Source organism: Frieseomelitta varia, unplaced genomic scaffold (assembly GCF_011392965.1).
Source record: "Frieseomelitta varia isolate USP_RPSP 00005682 unplaced genomic scaffold, Fvar_1.2 scaffold_315, whole genome shotgun sequence".
In the NCBI taxonomy this organism is placed as follows: Eukaryota; Metazoa; Arthropoda; class Insecta; order Hymenoptera; family Apidae; genus Frieseomelitta; species Frieseomelitta varia.
In genome coordinates this window covers 225,019-246,717 of record NW_025110052.1, presented here as the reverse complement: position 1 = coordinate 246,717, position 21,699 = coordinate 225,019, and the positions used below count along the sequence as shown (strand labels likewise).

General features: G+C 28.7%; 5 protein-coding genes across 14 annotated transcripts; 2 read left to right on the top strand and 3 right to left on the bottom strand.

Moving 5' to 3' along the window:
* Window positions 1–9: 9 nt before the first annotated feature.
* Window positions 10–1,915, bottom strand: LOC122529921 (lys-63-specific deubiquitinase BRCC36-like). 5 transcript variants are annotated; one of them, XM_043656454.1, is made up of 7 exons: window positions 1,708–1,915; window positions 1,227–1,407; window positions 937–1,141; window positions 769–857; window positions 596–700; window positions 422–524; window positions 10–345 (listed from the first exon to the last, which is right to left on the bottom strand). In XM_043656454.1, the coding sequence occupies exons 2-7, from the start codon at window positions 1,338–1,340 to the stop codon at window positions 203–205; spliced, it is 759 nt and encodes a 252-aa protein (XP_043512389.1). In that variant the 5' UTR covers window positions 1,341–1,407; window positions 1,708–1,915; the 3' UTR covers window positions 10–202. The 5 variants fall into 5 exon arrangements, with proteins under 5 accessions (XP_043512389.1, XP_043512388.1, XP_043512390.1 ...); XM_043656453.1 differs by having other exon boundaries at window positions 1,227–1,396; XM_043656455.1 differs by having other exon boundaries at window positions 1,227–1,396; window positions 1,809–1,912.
* An 870-nt stretch (window positions 1,916–2,785) lies between these two features.
* Window positions 2,786–8,738, top strand: LOC122529948 (E3 ubiquitin-protein ligase TRIM37-like). Of its 3 annotated transcripts, XM_043656512.1 has the most exons (17): window positions 2,816–2,898; window positions 2,983–3,156; window positions 3,621–3,886; window positions 3,964–4,174; window positions 4,250–4,566; window positions 4,653–4,862; window positions 4,919–5,098; window positions 5,170–5,284; window positions 5,353–5,543; window positions 5,633–5,972; window positions 6,062–6,176; window positions 6,756–6,858; window positions 6,934–7,397; window positions 7,483–7,675; window positions 7,747–7,922; window positions 7,979–8,051; window positions 8,152–8,738. In XM_043656512.1, exons 2-17 carry the CDS (start codon window positions 3,088–3,090, stop codon window positions 8,174–8,176), a joined length of 3,048 nt encoding a protein of 1,015 aa, XP_043512447.1. In that variant the 5' UTR covers window positions 2,816–2,898; window positions 2,983–3,087; the 3' UTR covers window positions 8,177–8,738. The 3 variants fall into 3 exon arrangements, with proteins under 3 accessions (XP_043512448.1, XP_043512446.1, XP_043512447.1); XM_043656513.1 differs by having other exon boundaries at window positions 2,786–3,156; window positions 7,486–7,675; XM_043656511.1 differs by having other exon boundaries at window positions 2,786–3,156.
* On the bottom strand, window positions 8,587–12,481 carry LOC122529950 (F-box only protein 21-like). 2 transcript variants are annotated; one of them, XR_006306878.1, is made up of 10 exons: window positions 12,091–12,481; window positions 11,427–11,699; window positions 10,930–11,359; window positions 10,722–10,852; window positions 10,418–10,568; window positions 10,131–10,337; window positions 9,968–10,057; window positions 9,658–9,886; window positions 9,298–9,581; window positions 8,587–9,170 (listed from the first exon to the last, which is right to left on the bottom strand). XR_006306878.1 is itself a non-coding variant. In XM_043656517.1 (9 exons), exons 1-9 carry the CDS (start codon window positions 12,255–12,257, stop codon window positions 9,391–9,393), a joined length of 1,869 nt encoding a protein of 622 aa, XP_043512452.1. In that variant the 5' UTR covers window positions 12,258–12,481; the 3' UTR covers window positions 8,587–9,390. The 2 variants fall into 2 exon arrangements, 1 of the variants encoding a protein (XP_043512452.1); XM_043656517.1 differs by having other exon boundaries at window positions 8,587–9,581.
* A 417-nt stretch (window positions 12,482–12,898) lies between these two features.
* On the bottom strand, window positions 12,899–15,301 carry LOC122529951 (tektin-1). Of its 2 annotated transcripts, XM_043656518.1 has the most exons (7): window positions 15,286–15,301; window positions 15,003–15,205; window positions 14,483–14,773; window positions 14,113–14,385; window positions 13,802–14,024; window positions 13,242–13,460; window positions 12,899–13,161 (listed from the first exon to the last, which is right to left on the bottom strand). In XM_043656518.1, exons 2-7 carry the CDS (start codon window positions 15,083–15,085, stop codon window positions 13,024–13,026), a joined length of 1,227 nt encoding a protein of 408 aa, XP_043512453.1. In that variant the 5' UTR covers window positions 15,086–15,205; window positions 15,286–15,301; the 3' UTR covers window positions 12,899–13,023. The 2 variants fall into 2 exon arrangements, with proteins under 2 accessions (XP_043512453.1, XP_043512454.1); XM_043656519.1 differs by lacking the exon at window positions 15,286–15,301 and having other exon boundaries at window positions 15,003–15,209.
* A 620-nt stretch (window positions 15,302–15,921) lies between these two features.
* Window positions 15,922–20,840, top strand: LOC122529949 (E3 ubiquitin-protein ligase Bre1). Of its 2 annotated transcripts, none has more exons than XM_043656516.1 (16): window positions 15,922–16,171; window positions 16,286–16,459; window positions 16,872–17,058; window positions 17,165–17,353; window positions 17,429–17,547; window positions 17,627–17,863; window positions 17,939–18,064; window positions 18,290–18,463; window positions 18,531–18,788; window positions 18,864–18,995; window positions 19,072–19,340; window positions 19,423–19,576; window positions 19,667–19,780; window positions 19,877–20,261; window positions 20,342–20,436; window positions 20,518–20,840. In XM_043656516.1, the coding sequence occupies exons 2-16, from the start codon at window positions 16,310–16,312 to the stop codon at window positions 20,797–20,799; spliced, it is 2,871 nt and encodes a 956-aa protein (XP_043512451.1). In that variant the 5' UTR covers window positions 15,922–16,171; window positions 16,286–16,309; the 3' UTR covers window positions 20,800–20,840. The 2 variants fall into 2 exon arrangements, with proteins under 2 accessions (XP_043512451.1, XP_043512450.1); XM_043656515.1 differs by having other exon boundaries at window positions 17,426–17,547; window positions 19,859–20,261.
* Window positions 20,841–21,699: the final 859 nt, after the last annotated feature.

The window sequence follows — 21,699 nt, the reverse complement described above, 5'->3', positions numbered from 1 at the left end:
AACACGAGGAAAAGTTAATGATGTTTTATTTCTTACATGATGCTACAGTTTGTATACAGAACATAATTTTATCTTTCATAACAATAAATAGTGCGAATATTAAACGAAGATTTATTGTCATAGAATTAAAAAATACTGAAATTAATATACTTATATAATACATTAAAACACAAAAAATGGAGAATCACAACAAAAATTTTGATCAATTATACACTTCTTGTAATTCTTGTAGTTGTCTTTGAAGATATGCAGCGCGTAATTTATTTAAAGCTATTCTTTTCTTAAACATCAGTACCAAAGGCTTAGTAATTATATCTGTTATATGAACTAATGTTCGAGTTCTCACTGTAATTAACAATTCAATTAATTTATTGTTTATAATAAATAAACCTCTTTAACATTATGAAATAAATAAACTAACCAGCATTATTGTGTATGCTGGCAAGAATATCCTGGCAATCTTCGAATGTTTCTGCTGTTTCTTCTTCTTCTTGTACCAAAAGTTTTAACAAATCTGTCATTGTCTAAAAATGTACGAAGATTAAATTTAGTTATAGATTGAAAGCAACTAGATTTGTATTATTTGAAAACTTACTTTTAAACATATATTTGATATTATTGGTGTATGAACAATTTCTAATGGAATTTCTACTACTTTGTCATTGTGAGATTGAAAACAAATTAAAGAAATCTCTTGCTCCTATAAAATATTTCATTTAGAAAAATGAAAATATGACACAATATTAAGATCATTTACTTATTGTTTACCTTAGATTCTTTACTTTCTGAAAATACTGAAAATATTAAACCCACAAAACCATCATCCATTGTTTGATAATTTGTTTGGGTTCTAATATCTATAAAAATATTCTTTTACATTAAGATAATATTTAATTATAATTTGCTTTTTTAATAATATATAATTTCTATACTGACCAAGATGTGATGGATAAACTGTGATATGAGGATGAGAATGATACCATCCAAGAACGTGCACAGGACGTTGTAATTCTTCACTCAAACGGTCTGCTTCACTGACAGCTTTTAACAGTTGTTCAACTGAAATTTCTACTCTGTCTTTCTTTTTGTCCAAACGTCTCAAAATAATGACTGATACGATGTTTGCAACATTACATATTGTCTAATATGAATCATTAATGAAGCAATATGTATTTTTTAGATATATAAAAAGTTACATAAAATAACAAATACACTAATGAACATACATCCCCAATTAGTAGACCCATTACTTCAAATTTTTCTGTCGACAAGGCATGCTGCAAGCATACCATGTATACATCAGTCTGTAATTTTACTTTTGACAATGTAAATCCAGCCATTGTGTAAATTTTAAACTTAACTATAATTCTCAATGTTTGTTAGACAAACACAGAATCTGCAATTACACTAAACATTAAATTTGAAAAACTTTACATTAAATAAGCAAGAAGTAGAGACTATAATTAATTTTTCACACGCGAAAATAAAGTTCATGCACAAAACAAGAATGAAATAACCTTTGATGATATCATTTGAAATAAGTTTAGAATAAACTTAAAATCGATTATTGTTTAAATTGTCATTCTTACATTTTTATTTTAATTCAATTTCAACAAACTTATGAAATAATTATTGATTTATTAACGCTAACATCGCTAAAAAAAATTGTATACAAATTAAGTGCATATATGTATATGCGATATTTACATGCACAAATCTCCTAAGTGGTAATAACGATATTATTTAAATTCTCATACGTTTTTAATTTTTATGTATTAATATACAAATTATATTTCGTGAAACATTACAAATGTTTAAACTAAAATTCGTCACTAATTGTATATCGATGTGCACTTGTTATCCTAGGTGGAATCTCCTTTTCCATTTAGAAAATATTTTAATCAAGACAGATGGCGTTAAAAGTTTTCTTTTTTTTTAACAAACATATTATCACAGATGAGGTATATGATCATATATCTGTGGAGACATGAAAAAAATTTTATTTTCAAAATATTATGTTGTAACAAGAATTATAACGTGACAATAATCGTTTCTTCATAAGTGAAGGATTTTTGGACATTTTTTTCTTATATAATAGTCGATGTGTCTTTTCATTCTCCATAAAAAAAGTATTATAAGAGTACTTGTATCAAAATATAATTAATTTGGAAGATGAAAGACTAATTTTAATTTTGTGAAACTTATCATACGATATGTAGAAGGGTAACATAAATATAAGAGCATTTATTTTTCAGCCTTGTCTTTTAAATTTTGCAAAAATTATTTTTTAAATCGAACGTTTTCGGACTACCTTAATACGTTTTCATAGGAAATAAAATAAAATGTAACAAAATATACATCATTCAATTGGAAAAAATAGAGATTTTAAGATCTAAAAAGAATGATCTTGTGAACAATCTTGAGTTATTATATCATCCTATTGAAACAAATAATTTGTGAAATATTTTTCAATCATCAAAAAACAAGTCAAATATTTAAAATACTTTAATTAAAGTAGAACATTCTCTATATTTTGACTACTCTTTCAAAAATGATAAAAATTACAAAAAGGCAGAACGAAAATAATCTTCGTTTTTCACAAATTATTTTTGTCGTTATTGTAAGTCTTAAAAATTTATTGAAATTTTAACAGAGAAACCACGATTTATCCTCAAAAAAAGAGCACAGTAGATATGTAATTCTCTGCGTCCTTACAGTTTGTTTTTTACAATTATTTTACAAAATTGAATTGTAAAAAAGCATTGAACAAAATATTGAATAACTGGATTAAATGTTTCCAGCACTGCATGCCATAGATTACTTCATGGCGAATCACGATTCATAACAATAACGACTTATTCTCGACAAATTTTTTAAAGTACTTGGAAAGCAGTTTGTGTATGTTTGACGAATTAATAACTAACAATGATTAATAATGAGCATAATTCGCAAGAATAACATTTCATTAAATCGGTTATACAGTTGAACGAAATACAGGTTTCCAAGATGAAATGTCAGAGATGTGCCTAACTGACTTTCAGAGCTATACATATAACGATCAATAACACCTGATTAATTTTTTAATAAATGACTGATAGAATGGCTAGTAGAGAAACATCAATTAATTCGAAAAACTCGGATGACCACAGTGTCGAGGTTCGTAAATTTATAACATAATGCTGCAAATTTTCATAATTGTTTTCAACAATATGCACCGTAAATACATTGCTTTTTATTATCCTATCATACGTCTAATAATATTACAAGAGAAATAAAATGATATTTTAATTCACGAGGATTTCATATTTTAATTTATATACTTAAAATAGGTCATATCTGGAAATCTTAGATGTATGATAATTATTTTATTAATGACTTGTGTCGCACAAACATTCTTTTGCTGTCAAATTTTTGTCAAACCTTTAGTTGATGAGATAATACTCTAATGATTATATTACAACTAAACTTTTCCACCAACTAAAAATTTTGACAGCAAAAGAATATTTGTATAGTATAAATTATTTTTAATGAGTGATTTATAATGATTGGCTTCTCCGCATATTTATTAAATTAAAGATTACATTGTTGCAATTAGGTTTAGATTTGAATTTATATTTTAGACATTGGCAGAAGTCTTCAGATGTTTCATTTGTATGGAAAAATTGACAGATGCACATCTTTGTCCCCACTGCAGTAAATTGTGTTGCTATACATGTATAAGGAAATGGTTGACAGAACAACGCTCGCAATGTCCTCATTGTAGAGCTTCCTTGCTTTTACATGAATTAGTTAATTGTAGATGGGTTGAAGAAGTAACGCAACAACTGGATACACTTCAAGCTGTTGGTATTTCAAATTTCAGGCATGATGATTCTAATAGAGACAGGTATTTATAACTTTAAGCTTATAATTTATTAATAATTTATTTGTAACTTCTAATGACTGTGTGTTTTTTTTAAACAGGTGCACCGTGCACTGTGAGAAGTTGTCTGTTTATTGTTGGACTTGTCGTAGATGTATATGTCATCAATGTGCTCTTTGGGGCGGCACTCATTCAGGACACACTTTTAAACCGTTAGAAGAAGTTTATGAACAACATGTTACACAAATAAGAGCAGAAATAGGTCAAATACAGAGAAGATTAGTAGAATTGATAAGTCTTGTTCAAGAAGTGGTACGTGTAAATTTCATTTAACATTTTGAGTATTATAAAATTAAAATGCTACTTCATATTTGATTTTTTTGTCAGGAACGAAATGTTGAATCTGTAAGGGCTGCAAAAGATGAAAGAGTCAGAGAAATTAGAAATGCAGTTGAATTGATGATAGCGCGTCTAGATTCTCAGTTAAAAGCTAAATTGTTAACATTAATGGGTCAAAAAAATTCTTTAACACTAGAGACAGAACAACTGGAGGCTTTGTTGCAAGAAGTAGAACATCAATTGCACACTTGTACTCGTTCCGAACTTATAATCAAAAGTGCGGACCTTTCGCGAATGATACATCAAGTACGAAAGAAACCGATGACGAGTTTTGTTACTGCTCCTGTTCCAGCAGATTTTCACAGGTTTAATATTGATTCTTTATACTTCCATACGATACGAGATTACTATTAAGAAAATATCTATCTCTGATAATAATCTTTTATTTTAGTGAAATCGTTCCGGGCTACGACAGTGCTACGTTCGCAATGCAAAACTTTACACAATTGCAATTAAAAGCAGATCCAGTATATTCTGCACCATTACATGTTAATGGGTTATGCTGGAGGTTAAAAGTGTATCCTGATGGAAACGGTGTTGTACGCGGAAATTATTTATCTGTTTTTCTAGAACTAAGCGCGGGTTTACCAGAAACATCGAAGTACGTAAAAACAATCTTAGTTTCAATTACATTTTAGTTAAAAATCATTTTTTCAGGTATGAATATCGAGTTGAAATGATTCATCAAGGATCTCGCGATACAAGTAAAAATATCGTTCGAGAATTTGCTTCTGATTTCGAAATTGGTGAATGCTGGGGTTATAATAGATTTTTCAGATTAGATTTACTCGCAACTGAAGGGTATTTAAATACCGAATTGGATACTCTTATATTACGGTATGTTAAATATGCGTTATTTTTTTTTCATTGCTGTACTGTATAATTATAATGTAGAAATAAATGAACAGATTTCAAGTACGTCCACCAACGTTCTATCAGCGTTGCAGAGATCAACAATGGTATATCAGTCAATTACTTACAGTCCAGAATCAATATGCCACTCAAATTAATGAATTAAAAGAGGTACTATACAGATTTGAAATATTCAATTATATATTCATACATACCTCGTTACGTGTATCTTTGTGCAGAGATTGGCAATTGAGATATCCCGAAATGCTATGGCTGCAACCAGAGTACCTAGTGGTGCAACATTATGTGGGTCAACATCAAATGTAACATCCATGATAATGCAGCAACAATCACAAGCTGCTGGTGATGCATTACTTAATACCAATTCTACACGTTCAGCTGAAACATATCAAAATGGCACATCTACAAGGTAAATGAACTTCTTTCTTTAAATTAATATTTTCAAAAGCTCATGAAGAATGATATTTTAAGAACAATTTCTTTTTATTTATATAACAGATCAGTACAAAATGTTCTTCTTGGTGGAACTAATGGTGGTGTTCTATCAGATCAATTAATGCCGATGTGTGAATTAGGAGAACCTTCAAATATGCGCCCTCTTGGTTCTTCCTCAACATTATCTTCTATTTCGTCCAAAACAAGCTTAAAACAACATAGAATAAATAATCTAAGCGTCGTTGAAGCTGAACCGCCCAGTATACATAGTACAAACGATAGTTCTGTAGGAGATTGCCCAGCTATAAGTACTCACTCTCCCCCTCCCTCATATTCTTCGCCGACAGTACTTAATCAACAACAATTAAATCTTCTGTCTAGTAGCAGCAGCAGTGATAGTGGAGTAAGATATTTAAACTAATGAATTTCTTAACTATATTATTTCTATTGAATTTGGGTATTGTTTAAAGTAACAATCTATATTTGTTATAGGAATTAAGTGAACACGATATATATTTAGACGAATGCGAACATAACGAACCACATATAACTCTTCTGGATGACAACTCTAATGATGAAAATGATGTAGATGATGAAACAATGTCAGGTATACATTAGTATACATTGATTGTACGGTATACACTGATTTGTTATATTTATTATATTAGATTACTCGAGCAAGCTTAATTTCTCATACAACTTTGTCGTCTAAAATTACAATATAACGTAGTAATGTGCTGAATAGGTACAAGTTCAAACAGAGGTTCTGTAGACGATGTGCAGAGACATAGGCGAGAAAGCAAATTAGATAAAGATGTCGAAAGTGAAAAACCCACAAATGAGAAACCAGATGAAGATTTTGTGAAAGAAAATCCCACCTCTCATACTTCTAATCACTTTCAAGCAGTATCATAAAAAAATCTCTGTCTCTTTTCGAATTACTCTCCTTTTACATTTCATTTTATAACGAGAAATAAATATTCCTGTATACGTATTATGATAGTTACAGATTCAAGTTACAGAAACTTGATCTTAATTTATTCATATTGTTCAATCGATCATTATAAGTTTAACACATTTTAATCTATCTTTTATCTACGATATTTCCTATCAATTGCAATACATAATTATGTATGCTTTAGTATTTATTAATAAAAATATATCTTCAATGTGATTATGTTCACAGGAGAAAACGATGTAGAAGTTGCAGAATCATTATCACCATGGATTCAGAATAAGCAACGTACAAAACAACAGAGTGACCGATGTGGTACAGGTGATATTCGAATGTATGTTATTGACACTTAAAAATAACTATAATTATGCTTTAGAAAATAATTTTTAATAGTAAAATTTATCATTAGGTTAGGCGGCTGCCCTAGTTTGGAAGATGAGATTATGTTACATTCATTCAAAATGCAAGATCGAAATTCTGCTTGGACTTCACTGTGCTTTAATCAACGTGTAGATGATACTTGTGATTCAAGAACGACTTTAACAACTTTACAACGTCATAATTCCAATCCTTTGCAACCAGAACATGACTCAACATGTAACGAACAATTTGCTGAAAAACATTCTACGTGCCCTTCGCATCTTTGCCAGCCTCAAATAATATGTCACAATAATAGACTAAAATTAAGTCAATTACCTAGTATCTATAAGCAAGAAGTTTCTGGATTAATTGCTTGCGGAAGCCAGACACGATCTGAACCCGCAACTCGCTCAAATTCGATAGACTGTGAGAAAGAACTTCCAAAGATATCTATGGTTAATAAAATTAATCACGAGGTAGAAACATCCAGATCTGATTTGATAGTGCCAAATGGTAAGTATAATATGTTACAAAATTTGTATTCAGCTTCTTTATATGTGTATACATGTACATTCATATGAAGTGTATACTTTTTCAGTAGCATTGGATAGCAATAAAATTGTATCGAAGCATTTATTATCGCGACGACAATCTTCACCATCATCATCCACTAACGTTAGTATTATAAATAACGAAAATAATAAACTATTTGAATTCGAACAATTGCTGGAGACTATTCAATTGTCTCCAATATTTCAAAAGGACACTGCCAGTTGTTTCAATAAATTAAGGTAACAATTATTTCTATTTCCAAAAAAAAATTGTAAAAAATGCATTTTTAATACCTTTAAACCATTCATAGGAAAAATCTTCCATTAGAGGGAAAATCCAATGGTTGTGCCACTGCCACTATTAAATCTACTACACTTTCATTAGTGCACGATGTTCCATTATCATCTACAAGCAATACAGCTACAGATGCTATACCGAGTCCCAACAGTTACAGCTGGGCACCAGTGTTATATCAACATAAACATAGCAAGTATACTTATTTTTACAATAAATATCACATAATTAAGATGATTTTGCTTTAGGTCAAAAAAATGGTTTAGAGGCTACTATGCAAGCATCTTCTAATGATACTGCCAACAAATGCACTGCGGAAAAGTAAATATAGTTTTCTATCTTGTTATTGATATATTACTTATACTTCATAATTTTATACATATAAGATATTTAAAAATATAAAATTACATTATCTTTGCAGATCGTTAGAAGAAAATAACTCGTGAAATTCACTTTCAATTGCATCTGTCATTTAATGTTACAAATGTTCTGTGATTTTTTTTATTTATCTAACTGTAATGTTAATTAATATTATTAAAAGTGATGAAAAAAATAGTAAGAACAGTAAGAATTGGAGATCTATTCGATTGTTTTGACATGGTAAATAATACTTATTAAAATTAGTATTTTGCAGCAGGTACTGTATTAAAAAATGTAAAATATTGATATTACGATTATGTAATAGTATATAATTCTCGCTTTGAGATAATTTCTTTAAATCTTACTCGGGTTACTAGTAATATAAAACCAATTTTTTTCAGCTTAAAAAGTATATATAAAAAGGTATATTATGTATATAAAATATATTCGAATTTAAGTAAACTTAGACTCGAATATTAATATATTATGTAGTATCAAAATACTCAATACGTTTATTTCTGCAGATGGTTATGGTTTTACAAGTATGAGAAAAAATTTTGTATTATTTTTATGTGATTGCTTGTGAATATACATAAAGCGAGCACAGCCCATGACAGTAAAATAAAATAAAGAGTATAACTAAATACATATTTTTTGTTATTTTACTTATTATGCACTTAAATCTACTATAAGTACATAAATTAATTTTAAATGAGTTACATTGTGTCCAAATGTAAAGACATATATGTACTTTATAAAAACTACAATTACTGTTTAGAGTTCAGGTTTTTAACATTTATTACATTTGCGTTTAATATTAAAACATGAATCACTTCTTACTCTTATTATACAAAACAACAAATACATTCATACACATCTATATCACATCTGAGATTAAGAGTCAGAAGTAATTCTATGTTTTAGAATGCTTATATATCATTATTACGTTTATAATAAACGTTATTTGACCTGTCAACAGTATATATATAATAGTGAAAATACATAATAGTTTGTACAAATCATACGCGTCACTAAATGAACTTTTACATATATGTATAAACCTAACTGTTCTTTGCATTTCTCTATTTGCAATAAGTATTTAGAAATTTAGTTTAAAAATTATTTAAAGCAAAGAAATTCAATAGTGAACAGCATGGCAAATGAAATATTATTTTTTCATTTAAATTTCTTTTTATGAAAATATAACTTTTTTAAATATGATGCGCTGGATATACTACACTAAGGAAAAAATTGTTTTGTATTACTATCATCTTGTATTCGAGCTAAAGAACATAAATGGTTAAGTAGTATTATATGCCATTCTATTTTGCATATACGTAACAAGTAATTCGTTGCAAAATCTTTCATCTTCTGGATATTCTCTTGCTTTTTCTTCGTTTGGTATATAATGAGCACCACTAAACTTGTAGAAATACCTACCAATTGCGTGATGATTTATCCCTTGTGAATTAGGAGATAGTACCAAATTTTCTAATAATAAAACAACATATTAAACGTACTGTTTTTTTTTTTTCATTTTAGAAGTCGGTAATAAATAATATATTACCTTGTGCCACGTAATGACATGATCCATCATCTACAAATATATTATAAAATGGTTGATTTGCACCCTGATCCAATTCATCTACATTCATTTCATTCATCCATTCTGTTGACGCCATGCAACGTGGATCCCATCCTGTTATTACACAGAAGTATCCATGTATTCTATGTGTCATAATCAATCCTATCGCATATTTTACGCTTGGAACTCTCCTCTTTGGTTTTACTTCTTCCTGCATAAAATACATGTAAATTATAATTTTTTCAATAAATTGTTATATAGAAACTTTTATAAATATTATTGTGAATCTAACTTCAGGCTGTAACTTCTTCTGACATCTTTGGAGTGTTTGAAACGTTTGCAATATGATATTCGCCTGTCCTCTTGATATCAACTCTAAATCCTAAAAATTTCGATAATTTTGTAAATATAAATATAAATTTAATTTTTTATGACACATCGGTTTCATAAAATACCTGCTGCATATTCTCTAATATTTTTACTAATTCAGTTAAATCCATATATTGTGAAATATATATTCGACCTAATTGTAAAATTATGTTCGCGTCAGGTTGTATCATATATCGGAGTTCAAGAACGGAACGTAATCTCGCAGTCCTATCATTTATATGAGTATGCTGTCTAGCAGCAACTTCTAAATTGTTTGCTATTCTTGTTACTACCTATAAAACAATGTTAGTATATTATTCATTCAAAAAACAACAAAAAACAAAGATTTTTAATTCAAAGAAAAATTATAAACCTCTATAGCAGTTGCTGCTTCATGAACATTATATTTTTCTATTGGACATCTTGAAACACCACCAACTCTGGGACAACTTTCCTTAGTTACAAAATGACCATGATTGAAAACATCAATATAAAAATTTTCTGTATCCTTAAATCCTGGTCCACTAAAATAAAATACGTAATAATATCCAATAAAATGAAACTTAAAATTAAATAATTATTACACTAAAATTATCAAAAATTCATATATTTCATGCAAATTTCTAATATGTACAGCATGAATTATTAATCGTATCTGACATTAATTAAAAACTTACTATCTTTCCTTCCATCGTAATAAGAAATGAGATGGAAAATTAACAGGTTCACAGTGTACACCAAGTCTTCGAGCTACACTTTCAAATACTATTGCTAAAGTTATAGGAATTCCAGATCCAGTTTCTAAAACCTAATGGAAAAATTATAAATATTAGAAATCTATCTTATGCTATGAAATTGTTTTTTTATTTTTTATCCACAACTTACATGATCTATAAATGATTTTTCCAACCAATAATACATTTTACTATTGCCATAGAATTTTAATTTTACAAATAATACTTCGCATAATGCATCTGTTATTTGTCTTGTCTCTGTAACATTCCACTGATTGTCATCAATAATATTATTTTTCCAAAAGTTAAATCTCTCATTTGAAACTGAAAATATAGAATGACCTGGGTATTGTTCTCTCAGAAATTCTTTAGTTTGTTCTGCAATATTATCTAATATTGATGATATTGCAAGATATGACACATTCTTTTCTGGCTGACTCCATTGAGCTACAAAAGTTGCACCACGTTCTAAAGTCTGTTGTTTTGATGGCAGAGAAATAAATTTTTGCCATTCATCTTTCAAATGGGTTTGTTTCAAATATCGAATAATTTTGAGGCCATAATATCTATGCGTTAAATTGCTGAAAGAATTTATAATATCATCATCTAAAGTTCTAAAATAAAAATATTTTACTTTAATGTACTTACGTAGTAGGATGTTTAATTAAGCTATCAAGTTCATCTAAGAGAAAATAATAAGCTAAAGGATGAGCACCTTCTTTTGGACAAAACAAAGGATCTAAATCTTTAAATTCTGAATTAGGTAAGTCTTGCTTCCTGTGATGTTTACTAGACATAGAAAATAAATAACAAAGCAATTTTGTTCTGCTAGTAACACTAACTTTCATTTCTTCCTTCCAATTTATCATTCGATGCTCCAGTTTCTTATTTGTTTCATATACTTCTTTCAAAAGTGGCCATCTATCATTGCACAAGAAAAAAGAATAATGATGATACTAAGAATGATATTGAATATTCTAAAAGAAGTAGTTGTAAAAATGTACATAATGCACATAATGATCAAGTAAAATAATATTTTCTGAGATATTCTCTATTCATAGTGTTTAAAAGCAAACATATATAGCATATAAATTAGAATTTATATTTCAAACTCTAAAATAACAATTTGCAAATAGCGTTTTATTTGTTAGTATAGAAAGAATTCATTTGTAAATCTATTGTAAATCTCAAACATTTAAATGTTCAAATGTTCAAAGTAATCAATCATTCAAAGTAAACGATGAGTGCACAATTCATACGACTCCTTATTTTAACGATAATTTATTAAGTTTTAAGATAGAGATTGATATACCTTTTGAAAAATTTTGTTTTCCAAAGTTTATTACTTCCATTGACAATTTTGTACAGACTTTTGCAAGTTAAACCGAAATGAACGATATCAGCAAGGCTGAGTCGTTTATCTTCCAAAATGTACACAATTATTTCTCCAGGTAATACAATTATTGTATCACTTGCCATTTTTTGTAATTTCAGAATCAATAAACAGAATCCCTTATGCGTAAAATATTGTAAAATTGAACGGAACACACTCCCAACGTATATCTGCCATTAGACTAGCTCTACGTCAGAATCAGTCAGAAAATTTTTCACGAACACTCAAATTGACACTTTTGCGAAGAGACGCGGACGGGGAGGAAAATTCACTGCTTCTAAATAAAGTACTACCACAACAGGAATGACAAGTTAGCTAGTTAGTATTGCACTAGTCACAAGTATTAACCAATGAGGATATTCTTTTTTAAACCAAAGCAAGAACTTCCAATAATAACTCTTTATTGAAACATATGATCTATAGATTAATAAATAGACTGTAGATATAATATCTATGATGTGCATTATTACTTATCTATCGCAAATTTGCACAACATAATTTCAGATGTAATTTAATTCTAAGAATAATATTTTTTGCAATATATATAATTTAAAACTTTCTATATATGAAAATTTAGATACAATTTCAACAATGTCATTAGTTTAGATAAATATGCTGCAAACATTCATGCAAATTAATTTTATATTATAGAATTTAAAAAAAATAGAATACATTATACAGAAAATTGTTTATATTTTTACATGTACTTCGTATATATTTGCATGTATCCTACTTTTGAATTTTAAAATTTTTTATAAATGTATAAAAATCCGCAGTGCATTTATAAGGGTAAGCATTACTGTTTTCTGTATTTTAAAAATTTTAATAGAATTATTCGATGCTTGAATTAATTCAATATGCGTGATAATCCAGGCTTTGACGAAGAGTCATGCAGTCAACTTCATCGATTTTTAACGTGTTTGTTTTAACGTTGATATCTTCTTCGACTTGAATTTGTGTTTTGAGTAAATAACGTAATGATGCCTGAGCCTAAAGCAATGCGTATTATTATTGATAATAAATTAATTAAAGAACGAAACAATAACTTGTATGAAATGTAGAACATAAACCTCGAACATAGTTGCCTGCAGTTTCGATACGATTTCATGTAAATCATATACTTCCTTTACAAGATTAGTTTCCACTAGATCTCGTGTAAGTTCTAATCCTGGCCTTTGACAACGATTGCCGAGCCTTGTATGCGCCAAAGCCAAAAAATTTTCCTTCTCTGCAATTGATTTCTCAATGCGCGTAATATTGTTCTTCATTTCCGCAGCTTGTCGCATTATCTATTATATATATTATATATATTATCTATTATATATATTTGTATATATTATAATCTTTTATTAATTTTGTTTGTTATATTACTATTATTCTAATAAATTCAATAATCTGCGATGAACGAATATTTAAATATAATTAGCAAATTACATAATGTTCATGCACAGGTTGTTTCTGTTGTTAACAGTTCAACGTTGTACAGTAATCACCAGTTCATTAGTACTTTTTTTGTGTTTCATATATGTTTTTTATAACTTTGTGATAGTGAGTTAAAACTTGTAATACTCTGTACAACGCTAATAATTTTTATGCTTTTAAATTAAATGTTAATGGTTATTCCACGCACCTCAGCGTGTTGTAATTCTAATTTAGTTTTTGCTTCTCTCGTTTCTTCGATGCGTCGTCTGAACGCTTCGTCAGTAGCATTTTTCTGGTCATTTAAATCATCGATCGCTTGTTTTATAATGGTATCAATATAACAGCGCAATGGTATAGCACTATTCACCTCTTTCGAAGCATTAATAATATTGTTGTTAGTTTGCATTTCCCATTCATTCAACTCTACAGTTCTTAATGTACAAAAATAAACTTTAGAAATTGGATTTAGAAAAAAAACATTAGAAGTAAGAAAAATGAAACAGCAAAAATGATACCAACGATGGATCAAGGCGTGAGGTACCGTGATAAGTGCTTAAATTTAAACTGGTTTCCTTCAAAGTTAAATTGTACTTGTCGATACGTAAATTATTTTCTTTATCCTCGAGGTCGTGATCCATGTAGTAAAGCGTCGCTTTAAGACGACGTATTTGCTCCTGAGTTTGTTCTAAAGTCCGAACTAGCAAATTTTCAACACCTTTGATTACCTCACACTCTTTCAATAATTCTTTCTCAACGTCATCGTGGACTAAATCAATTCCTAATCTATGCTCTCTGTAATTGAAATAATAATACAATTTAATAGACATTTTTGTAAAAAAAAAAAAAAAATTAACCATACGATAGTCATGGTTTTCTTTTTACGTCAAACCTAAAACTGAGGCATTTATTGGAAATGACAAGAGCATTTCTCCGCACGGACGATAGAGCATCCATGATGCGCTCCTTGTATATCGATAGAGCATCAATTTCAAGGAGAACTTCTTTTCTTATACGCAGCAATTCTTTTTTACGAAATTCGATGTCCTCGAGTTTTTCTTTTAATCTATAGTCCGTTTCTTCTTTATTGTTTCGTACCCTCTCAGAACTTAATTCACAAATACGCTGAGATTCATTAAGTAAACGATCTGCTAATTCCTGCTGAGCCTCCGAACATCGATACCTAGTTAATAATATTTCACAGATAATTTTCAAATATAATTATTTTTAATTTTATAATTACAATTATATAACTTTATAATTACAACTATATAATTTCTTATCTCTTTATCGTTATGTAATTTTTTTGTTGTTATAGGTTCTCCAATTTACAGATGTTTAATATTTTAATAGAGTACGAATATAAACTGTGCAAGTTTGAATTTACGGAATTAAAATTGTTATACTCATACCTGTGACGATTATTTAGATGCCATTGGGGTAAAGTAAATTTTAACGGAGGTGGAGGAACTATTTCAACCGCGCGATTCAGCATTTTATTTTTCGAATTTGAAAAATGCTGTTGCACTTTTAAAAGGACAATGTTCTTTCAGAGGTAGTTTGATCTATATATAAATGAATCAGTGGAAGGGCGGTTTCTATAGAAACGTTTAACCTATTAAGAATTGGTTTATTTTAATCCATTTTCAGTGAGGAAATCATATATTAAGTATTACCTCTGGAAAAATCATACACCTTGTATTAATAATTAAGTGTATCATTTCTGAAAAAGAAAAAATGGTTTATATAGAAAATTAACTCTCGTGCATTGACTTATAAAATACATTACATTACGATTAATTTCTCGTTTGAATTTACTAATGAATTTATACTATTTCACAGTTAATATGATAGGAATTCAAAGTAGCTGACATCTAATGGTAAAATAGAAACCTATTAAATTCAAATTGATTTAAGAAATCTACTCTATACGTATATTTTTATTAAAAACAAATTATCATTTATTCTGTACTTTCAATAGTTTGATATTGAAATGTTTGAATGAATACATATAATACAGTTATAAACTGTAATTTAAATTATAAATTTAAGTTATAACTAGATATAAAAATAATCTGGCATATGTTTAGAATGTTTAGGCATTTAAGTGAAATTTAGGTGCATAACATACAAAATTACGTAATATTCGAAGCGGACGAAATAAATTTTGTTATAATCGTTTTCATAGGAATATCAAATGCATATCAATTTGCATCTTAAAATTTGCTAATAAAATGTTATCTATCCTCTTAGTTTACTTACTTTACACCAGATGGACCTATGGTACCATTTAGGTCGATGGACCTATGATACTCGCCTAGTTAGAACTGTATAATCACAGAGAATGTCGATGTTTTTGCCTTATTTTTTTATTTGCCGCGTATGCAACGCCGTGATACAATGGCGCCTTCCGTTATAAGCACGTATTTTTTGTCGACCGTATTCATTAAAATATAAAGATCTGTCGAAAGATCGGCTTTCTTCGACAGGTTTTAGACGTCTAAAAATGACATAGTAACATCGGAACTGTAAGGTATTTGTGGAGAGGATCGCTGAATGTACTAGTACACGTTACACCGAGGTACGGATTACTTTTGATCAATAACAAAATTATCAGAAACTGTGAATGATAAATCAGTTACGAGGTGTTTGCCTCGTTCATTTAAAAATACACTTCTCATGTTTGACTTTTCAGGAAGAGGAAAACGCTCGCAATAAAATGTCAAAGCGAGCTGCGGAAGGCGGGGATTCGGGTTCCCAACCGCCTATTAAAAAAGTTCAATTCGAGCCGATTTTTATCGGTTCTATTTCAACCCTTGAAGAAATGGACATGAAAGTTTTACAATTTCAAAATAAAAAATTGGCCCAGGTTAGTATTCAAAACGTACAGAAACATCTAACAATTTTCAATCTTCAAAGAAAAATATTATCTACAAAATGTCGCATTTTGACCTGATTAATTTATTCATAATTAATAAAATATATTTTTTTTACAACCAATATTATATGTTACTTTGTAATTATTTGTTAGAAATGTAGGTATTATGAGAAGCTTTCATAATGTAAAATGTTAATTTATTATATAAGTTTATGATCTAGTTTTGCTATATTAATATATCTGGTATCTTATAACAGATAGATAAACAAGAATAGTATATTTATTCAAACATCTTATGATATTTTAACATCCTATTATTATTTGTTAATTGAAATTGATTTTTTAAATATCCTTTAAGTATAAAATACAAATTCTTTTATACTATGTTTCTTTGATCATACAGAGATTGGAGCAACGTCACAGAGTAGAAGCTGAATTAAGGCAACGAATTGAACAGTTGGAAAAGCGGCAAATGCAAGATGATGCAGTGCTTAATGTTGTCAATCGTTACTGGAATCAACTGAATGAAGATATACGTGTATTACTTCAAAGATTTGATGCTGAAACAGCTGATGAATCTGAAAATAAAAGTAAACAATAATATATTTGTAGATAGATTTATTAACAATAATATATTATTAATAGATTTATTAAATATTTGTAGCTTGTAATAAATGTTTTAATATGTAATTATAGATGAAAGTGAAGCTACAACATCATTTCTTATGCAGCTTTCTTCATGGGACAAAGAGGAGTTAGATGATAAGTTAGCAAATCGTGTTCAAGTCTCCAAGCGTGCAGTTTCTAAAGTTGTACAAGCATTTGACCGTCTTTCTCAGAGAAACGAAAAGATTACTCTTGCACTTAAAGGAGAATTCGATGGAGGTACTTAATTTCAATACATCAAAAAGAAAATAATATATTATAACAAAAAATGACAATCTTATTATACTTTAGAAGAAGCACCCAATATTGACGAAGTTGTTCGTAGAGCAAATGCTGAAATACAAATGGAAAATAGGAATCTTCAAGCAATAAATATACAGCTTCATGAAAAATACCACACTATCTCATTAAAGGTAAATTGAGTTTAATTATATTGATAAATTATATTTTTAATTACGTATTAATAAGTAAAATAAATATATTTTTTTATAGATGTCAGAGCTACAGGATACTATTACAGGAAAAGATACACTTGCTGCGGAGCTACGTAATCAAGTGGACGATCTTCAATATGAATTAAATAAAGTGAGAGCACGTAATGATAAATTAGAACATCATCTTGGAGAAGCAATTGAAAAACTAAAAGCGTTTCAACAAATACATGGTACAGATGAAAAAGGAAGTAATAAACCAAATACTCTAGTTGCTTCAAGTGTGTCACAAACAAAGGTACAATATTCTGCCATATACTGACATCTATTTATCTAAAATCAAGTTATTTAATATTCGTTTTGTATTACATAGCTTGAAGATTTACAAAGGGAATTGGAAGAAACCAGAGAGTTAGCTAATAACAGACTACAAGAACTAGATAAACTGCATCAACAGCATCGCGATGCATTGAAAGAAGTAGAAAAATTAAAAATGGATGTGAGTTCTTTGGTTTCTATACATATGTTTGTGGTGACCAGTGTAGAATGTAAATTAATGTCTTATGCAATAAATATACTCATGTTATACTTGCTTTTGCTGATTTCTTGTGTTTTACTTCTATTTATGTTTAAATAAAATACATATAAAAGGAATTGAATGGAAGGCTACTTGATATTGTGTTCAAATATTGTTTTTACTTTGAAAAGTATTTTATATTTACAGATACGACAACTTCCAGAATCGGTAATCGTTGAGACGACTGAATACAAATGTTTACAATCACAATTTTCTGTATTATACAATGAATCGATGCAATTGAAAACCCAATTAGACGATGCTCGTCAGCAATTACAATCCAGTAAAAATGCTCATTTACGACATATTGAAATGATGGAGGCAAGTGCATTTTATTTTTTTTTATTTTTCTTATTATAAAATTATATAAATTTATTAACGTCTTTAGAGCGAAGAATTGATGGCACAGAAGAAACTACGCGGAGAATGTATACAACTGGAAGACGTTTTGGCTCAATTACGAAAGGAGTATGAAATGTTAAGAATTGAATTTGAACAAAATTTAGCGGCAAACGAACAAACAGGGCCGATAAATCGAGAAATGAGACATTTGATTACATCTTTGCAGAATCATAATCAACAACTTAAAGGCGAAGTCCATCGTTATAAACGAAAATACAAAGAAGCTTCATCAGAAATACCGAAAGTGCGTATGTTATTAAATTATATGAGAAAAATAACAGTGTAAAAGTATTTACAGTTAATACCTAATTTACTATAGTTGAAGAAAGAAATTGAAGAATTGACAACAAAATTAGGCCAACAAACGTCTCAGGAAAATAAAGAAGGCAATAATTCAGATGGCAGCGGAAAAGAGGAAGACGCATCGAATTCTCTTCCAGGTTCTACACAGGTTCTAATAAATTTGTATTTCCAAAGTGTTATAAGAATACTTTTTCGAATGGTAGATAACTTTTATGTTAATATAGATTAAGGAAGAGAGCGGAGTCTCAATGAAAAGAGAATCTGGAGAAGAAGAAGTAGAAACTATTGAAGTCGGAGAAGGAGAAGGAAATAAAGGAACTCCAGATTCTTTGACATTAACATCGCCAACTTTAAAAAAAGAAAAAGATAATAAACGTGAAAAAGATACAAAGAAGGAAACTATTAAAACTGAACATCGCGATCCTACACATCGTGCCAAAGACACGAAAGTAGCGGAATCAGAACTTGTTAGAGATCTGAAAGCACAACTTAAGTATGTCTTATATCATCTTACATTATTACAGTGTCATAATTTATATTTATTCATTATTTGCACTTGATCGTTCTAATTGCAGAAAGGCTGTGAATGAAATGAAAGAAATGAAATTATTATTAGACATGTACAAAGGTGTTGGAAAAGAACAAAGAGATAAAGTGCAACTAATGGCAGCTGAAAGAAAAACGAGAGCAGAATTAGATGAATTACGTCAACAAATAAAGAAAATTCAGGTATTTGTGCAGCTTTTAATTGAAATTGAAATTTTTAATTGAAAATCTCTTTTTTTTTTAATTTTATCAATAAATCTATATTTTATTTAGGAAAGCAAGAGAGAAGAGCGCAAAAAATTGGCAGATGAAGATGCACAAATAAAGATTAAAAAATTAGAAGAACAAGCATATACTCTTCAGCGTCAAGTTGCTTCTCAAAAGCAGGTAACTTTATATATTTGATAAATTCTATAAAACTCGAATTTTATTTAAAACTATTGAGCTATCGGTAATGCTAAACAGAATTGTATGTGGTTTCAGGAAGAGGAGGCTCTTTTGAATGAAATGGAGGTAACCGGCCAAGCTTTTGAAGATATGCAAGAACAAAATTCTAGATTAATTCAACAATTACGTGAAAAAGATGATGCGAATTTTAAACTTATGACAGAAAGAATTAAAAGTAATCAATTGCATAAATTAGCTAGAGAGGAGAAAGACGTTTTAAAAGAGCAAGTTTCTACCTTAACAACGCAAGTCGAAGCTGCCAATGTCGTTGTTCGTAAATTAGAAGAGAAAGAACGTCTTTTGCAAAATTCCCTTGCTACTGTCGAAAAAGAACTGGCTTTGAGACAACAGGCAATGGAAATGCATAAAAGGAAAGCTATTGAAAGTGCTCAGTCTGCAGCTGATTTAAAACTTCATCTTGGTAAGAAATATATTTAATGGCATTTCTAATTATTTTATGGAGATATTTTTTATATATTTTTAATTTATTATTTTGTTCAGAAAAATACCATTCTCAAATGAAAGAAGCACAACAAGTTGTAGCTGAGAAAACTAGTTCTTTGGAGGCAGAAGCATACAAAACAAAAAGATTGCAGGTAACATTAACGCGTTAAATAGCATATTTTATAGAAAATTTTACAAACAAAATTATTTTATTTAAATTATTGCTATTTTAGGAAGAAATAGCTCAATTGAGACGTAAAGTTGAAAGAATGAAGAAAATAGAACTTGCTGAAACATTGGATGAAGTAATGGCAGAGGAACTTCGAGAATATAAAGAAACACTTACATGTCCTTCTTGTAAAGTTAAACGCAAAGATGCGGTTCTAACAAAATGTTTTCATGTATTTTGCTGGGATTGCTTACGTACACGATATGAGACTAGGCAACGAAAATGTCCAAAATGTAATTGTGCTTTTGGAGCTAATGATTATCATCGTTTATACCTCTCTACATGAAGAAGAAAAGTTTAAATTATTAAAATTCATGTCATGTCTCTCGATTGAATTGTGTAAATTTTTCTTACTATTACGATGTGTATTCTTTCATATATTTTCTATTTATTATCATGATCATGGTTAATTAAAAGTACAGTTGCACTTCTTATGAGGAAAGGAAGCAGAAAAGAAGTATATCAAATATTGCTACTTCTCTGAATGTAATATAAAAAAAAAGTGCTGCATTTTTTAATAATTTTGTGATGACTTCACCGAATGAACTATAATTTTCATAAATTCTGATCTCAGGTAAAGTCAATTCTTGTAAAAGGTGTTTTATTTTCTTTCTTTTTTTTTCTTTTGACAGTAGCACAATAGATAGGATACTAGAACAATGATTTGTATTATAATTTTAGATATAAAATTCGGCGTTTGAATGAAACGTAGTTGTGAAAATTAAAAAAATTTGAATCAAAGAATAGATTAAATTTTATAAATGGTTTGAAATAATAAATATATTGTAATATATTATAAATAGATATTTAAAGTATAATAATTTCTTGAAGAAATGATTCGTTTGATAATTATTATTTTACAAAAAATTCTTATTTCAAATATTGAAGAAGATTTAGTTTCGTATCATTTATCTGATACTATCTTTTTTCCGAATAATTAAAATGTTAAAAAGCTGATATAATAAAATATATCTCGTATGAAATATGTAAAAAACATTTAATTTGAAAATCTGTACTTCTTCAATTGAAATATTCTTTTAAATTTTGCCTAGTATAATATCTTTCTGTAACTTTTGTTAATAAACATTTCAATTCTATTCTAACCAAGGAAATGTGAAAATATTTCTAGTATATATTATATATTATTATACATATAAATGTCGATTTTAAAGAAGTTAAACGTAAA

Bases quoted from the DNA above. Each gene is read 5' to 3' on its own strand.
- LOC122529921 (XM_043656454.1), bottom strand. From the start codon at position 1,340: ATGGCTGGATTTACATTGTCAAAAGTAAAATTACAGACTGATGTATAC. The intron at 701-768 runs GTAAACAATAAG...AATATTTTATAG, and splicing joins CAGAAAGTAAAGAATCTAAG to GAGCAAGAGATTTCTTTAAT. The intron at 525-595 runs GTAAGTTTTCAA...GTACATTTTTAG, and splicing joins TATCAAATATATGTTTAAAA to ACAATGACAGATTTGTTAAA.
- LOC122529948 (XM_043656511.1), top strand. From the start codon at position 3,088: ATGACTGATAGAATGGCTAGTAGAGAAACATCAATTAATTCGAAAAAC. The intron at 4,863-4,918 runs GTACGTAAAAAC...TCATTTTTTCAG, and splicing joins GGTTTACCAGAAACATCGAA to GTATGAATATCGAGTTGAAA. The intron at 5,285-5,352 runs GTACTATACAGA...ATCTTTGTGCAG, and splicing joins AAATTAATGAATTAAAAGAG to AGATTGGCAATTGAGATATC.
- LOC122529950 (XM_043656517.1), bottom strand. From the start codon at position 12,257: ATGGCAAGTGATACAATAATTGTATTACCTGGAGAAATAATTGTGTAC. The intron at 10,853-10,929 runs GTAAGTTGTGGA...TTTTTCCATTAG, and splicing joins AAAAATCATTTATAGATCAT to GTTTTAGAAACTGGATCTGG. The intron at 9,582-9,657 runs GTAATATATTAT...TTTTATTATTAG, and splicing joins ATGTCATTACGTGGCACAAG to AAAATTTGGTACTATCTCCT.
- LOC122529951 (XM_043656518.1), bottom strand. From the start codon at position 15,085: ATGCTGAATCGCGCGGTTGAAATAGTTCCTCCACCTCCGTTAAAATTT. The intron at 14,774-15,002 runs GTATGAGTATAA...ATTATTAACTAG, and splicing joins CATCTAAATAATCGTCACAG to GTATCGATGTTCGGAGGCTC. The intron at 13,461-13,801 runs GTGCGTGGAATA...TATATATAATAG, and splicing joins TAGAATTACAACACGCTGAG to ATAATGCGACAAGCTGCGGA.
- LOC122529949 (XM_043656515.1), top strand. From the start codon at position 16,310: ATGTCAAAGCGAGCTGCGGAAGGCGGGGATTCGGGTTCCCAACCGCCT. The intron at 17,864-17,938 runs GTACAATATTCT...TGTATTACATAG, and splicing joins CAAGTGTGTCACAAACAAAG to CTTGAAGATTTACAAAGGGA. The intron at 19,781-19,858 runs GTAACTTTATAT...AATGCTAAACAG, and splicing joins AAGTTGCTTCTCAAAAGCAG to AATTGTATGTGGTTTCAGGA.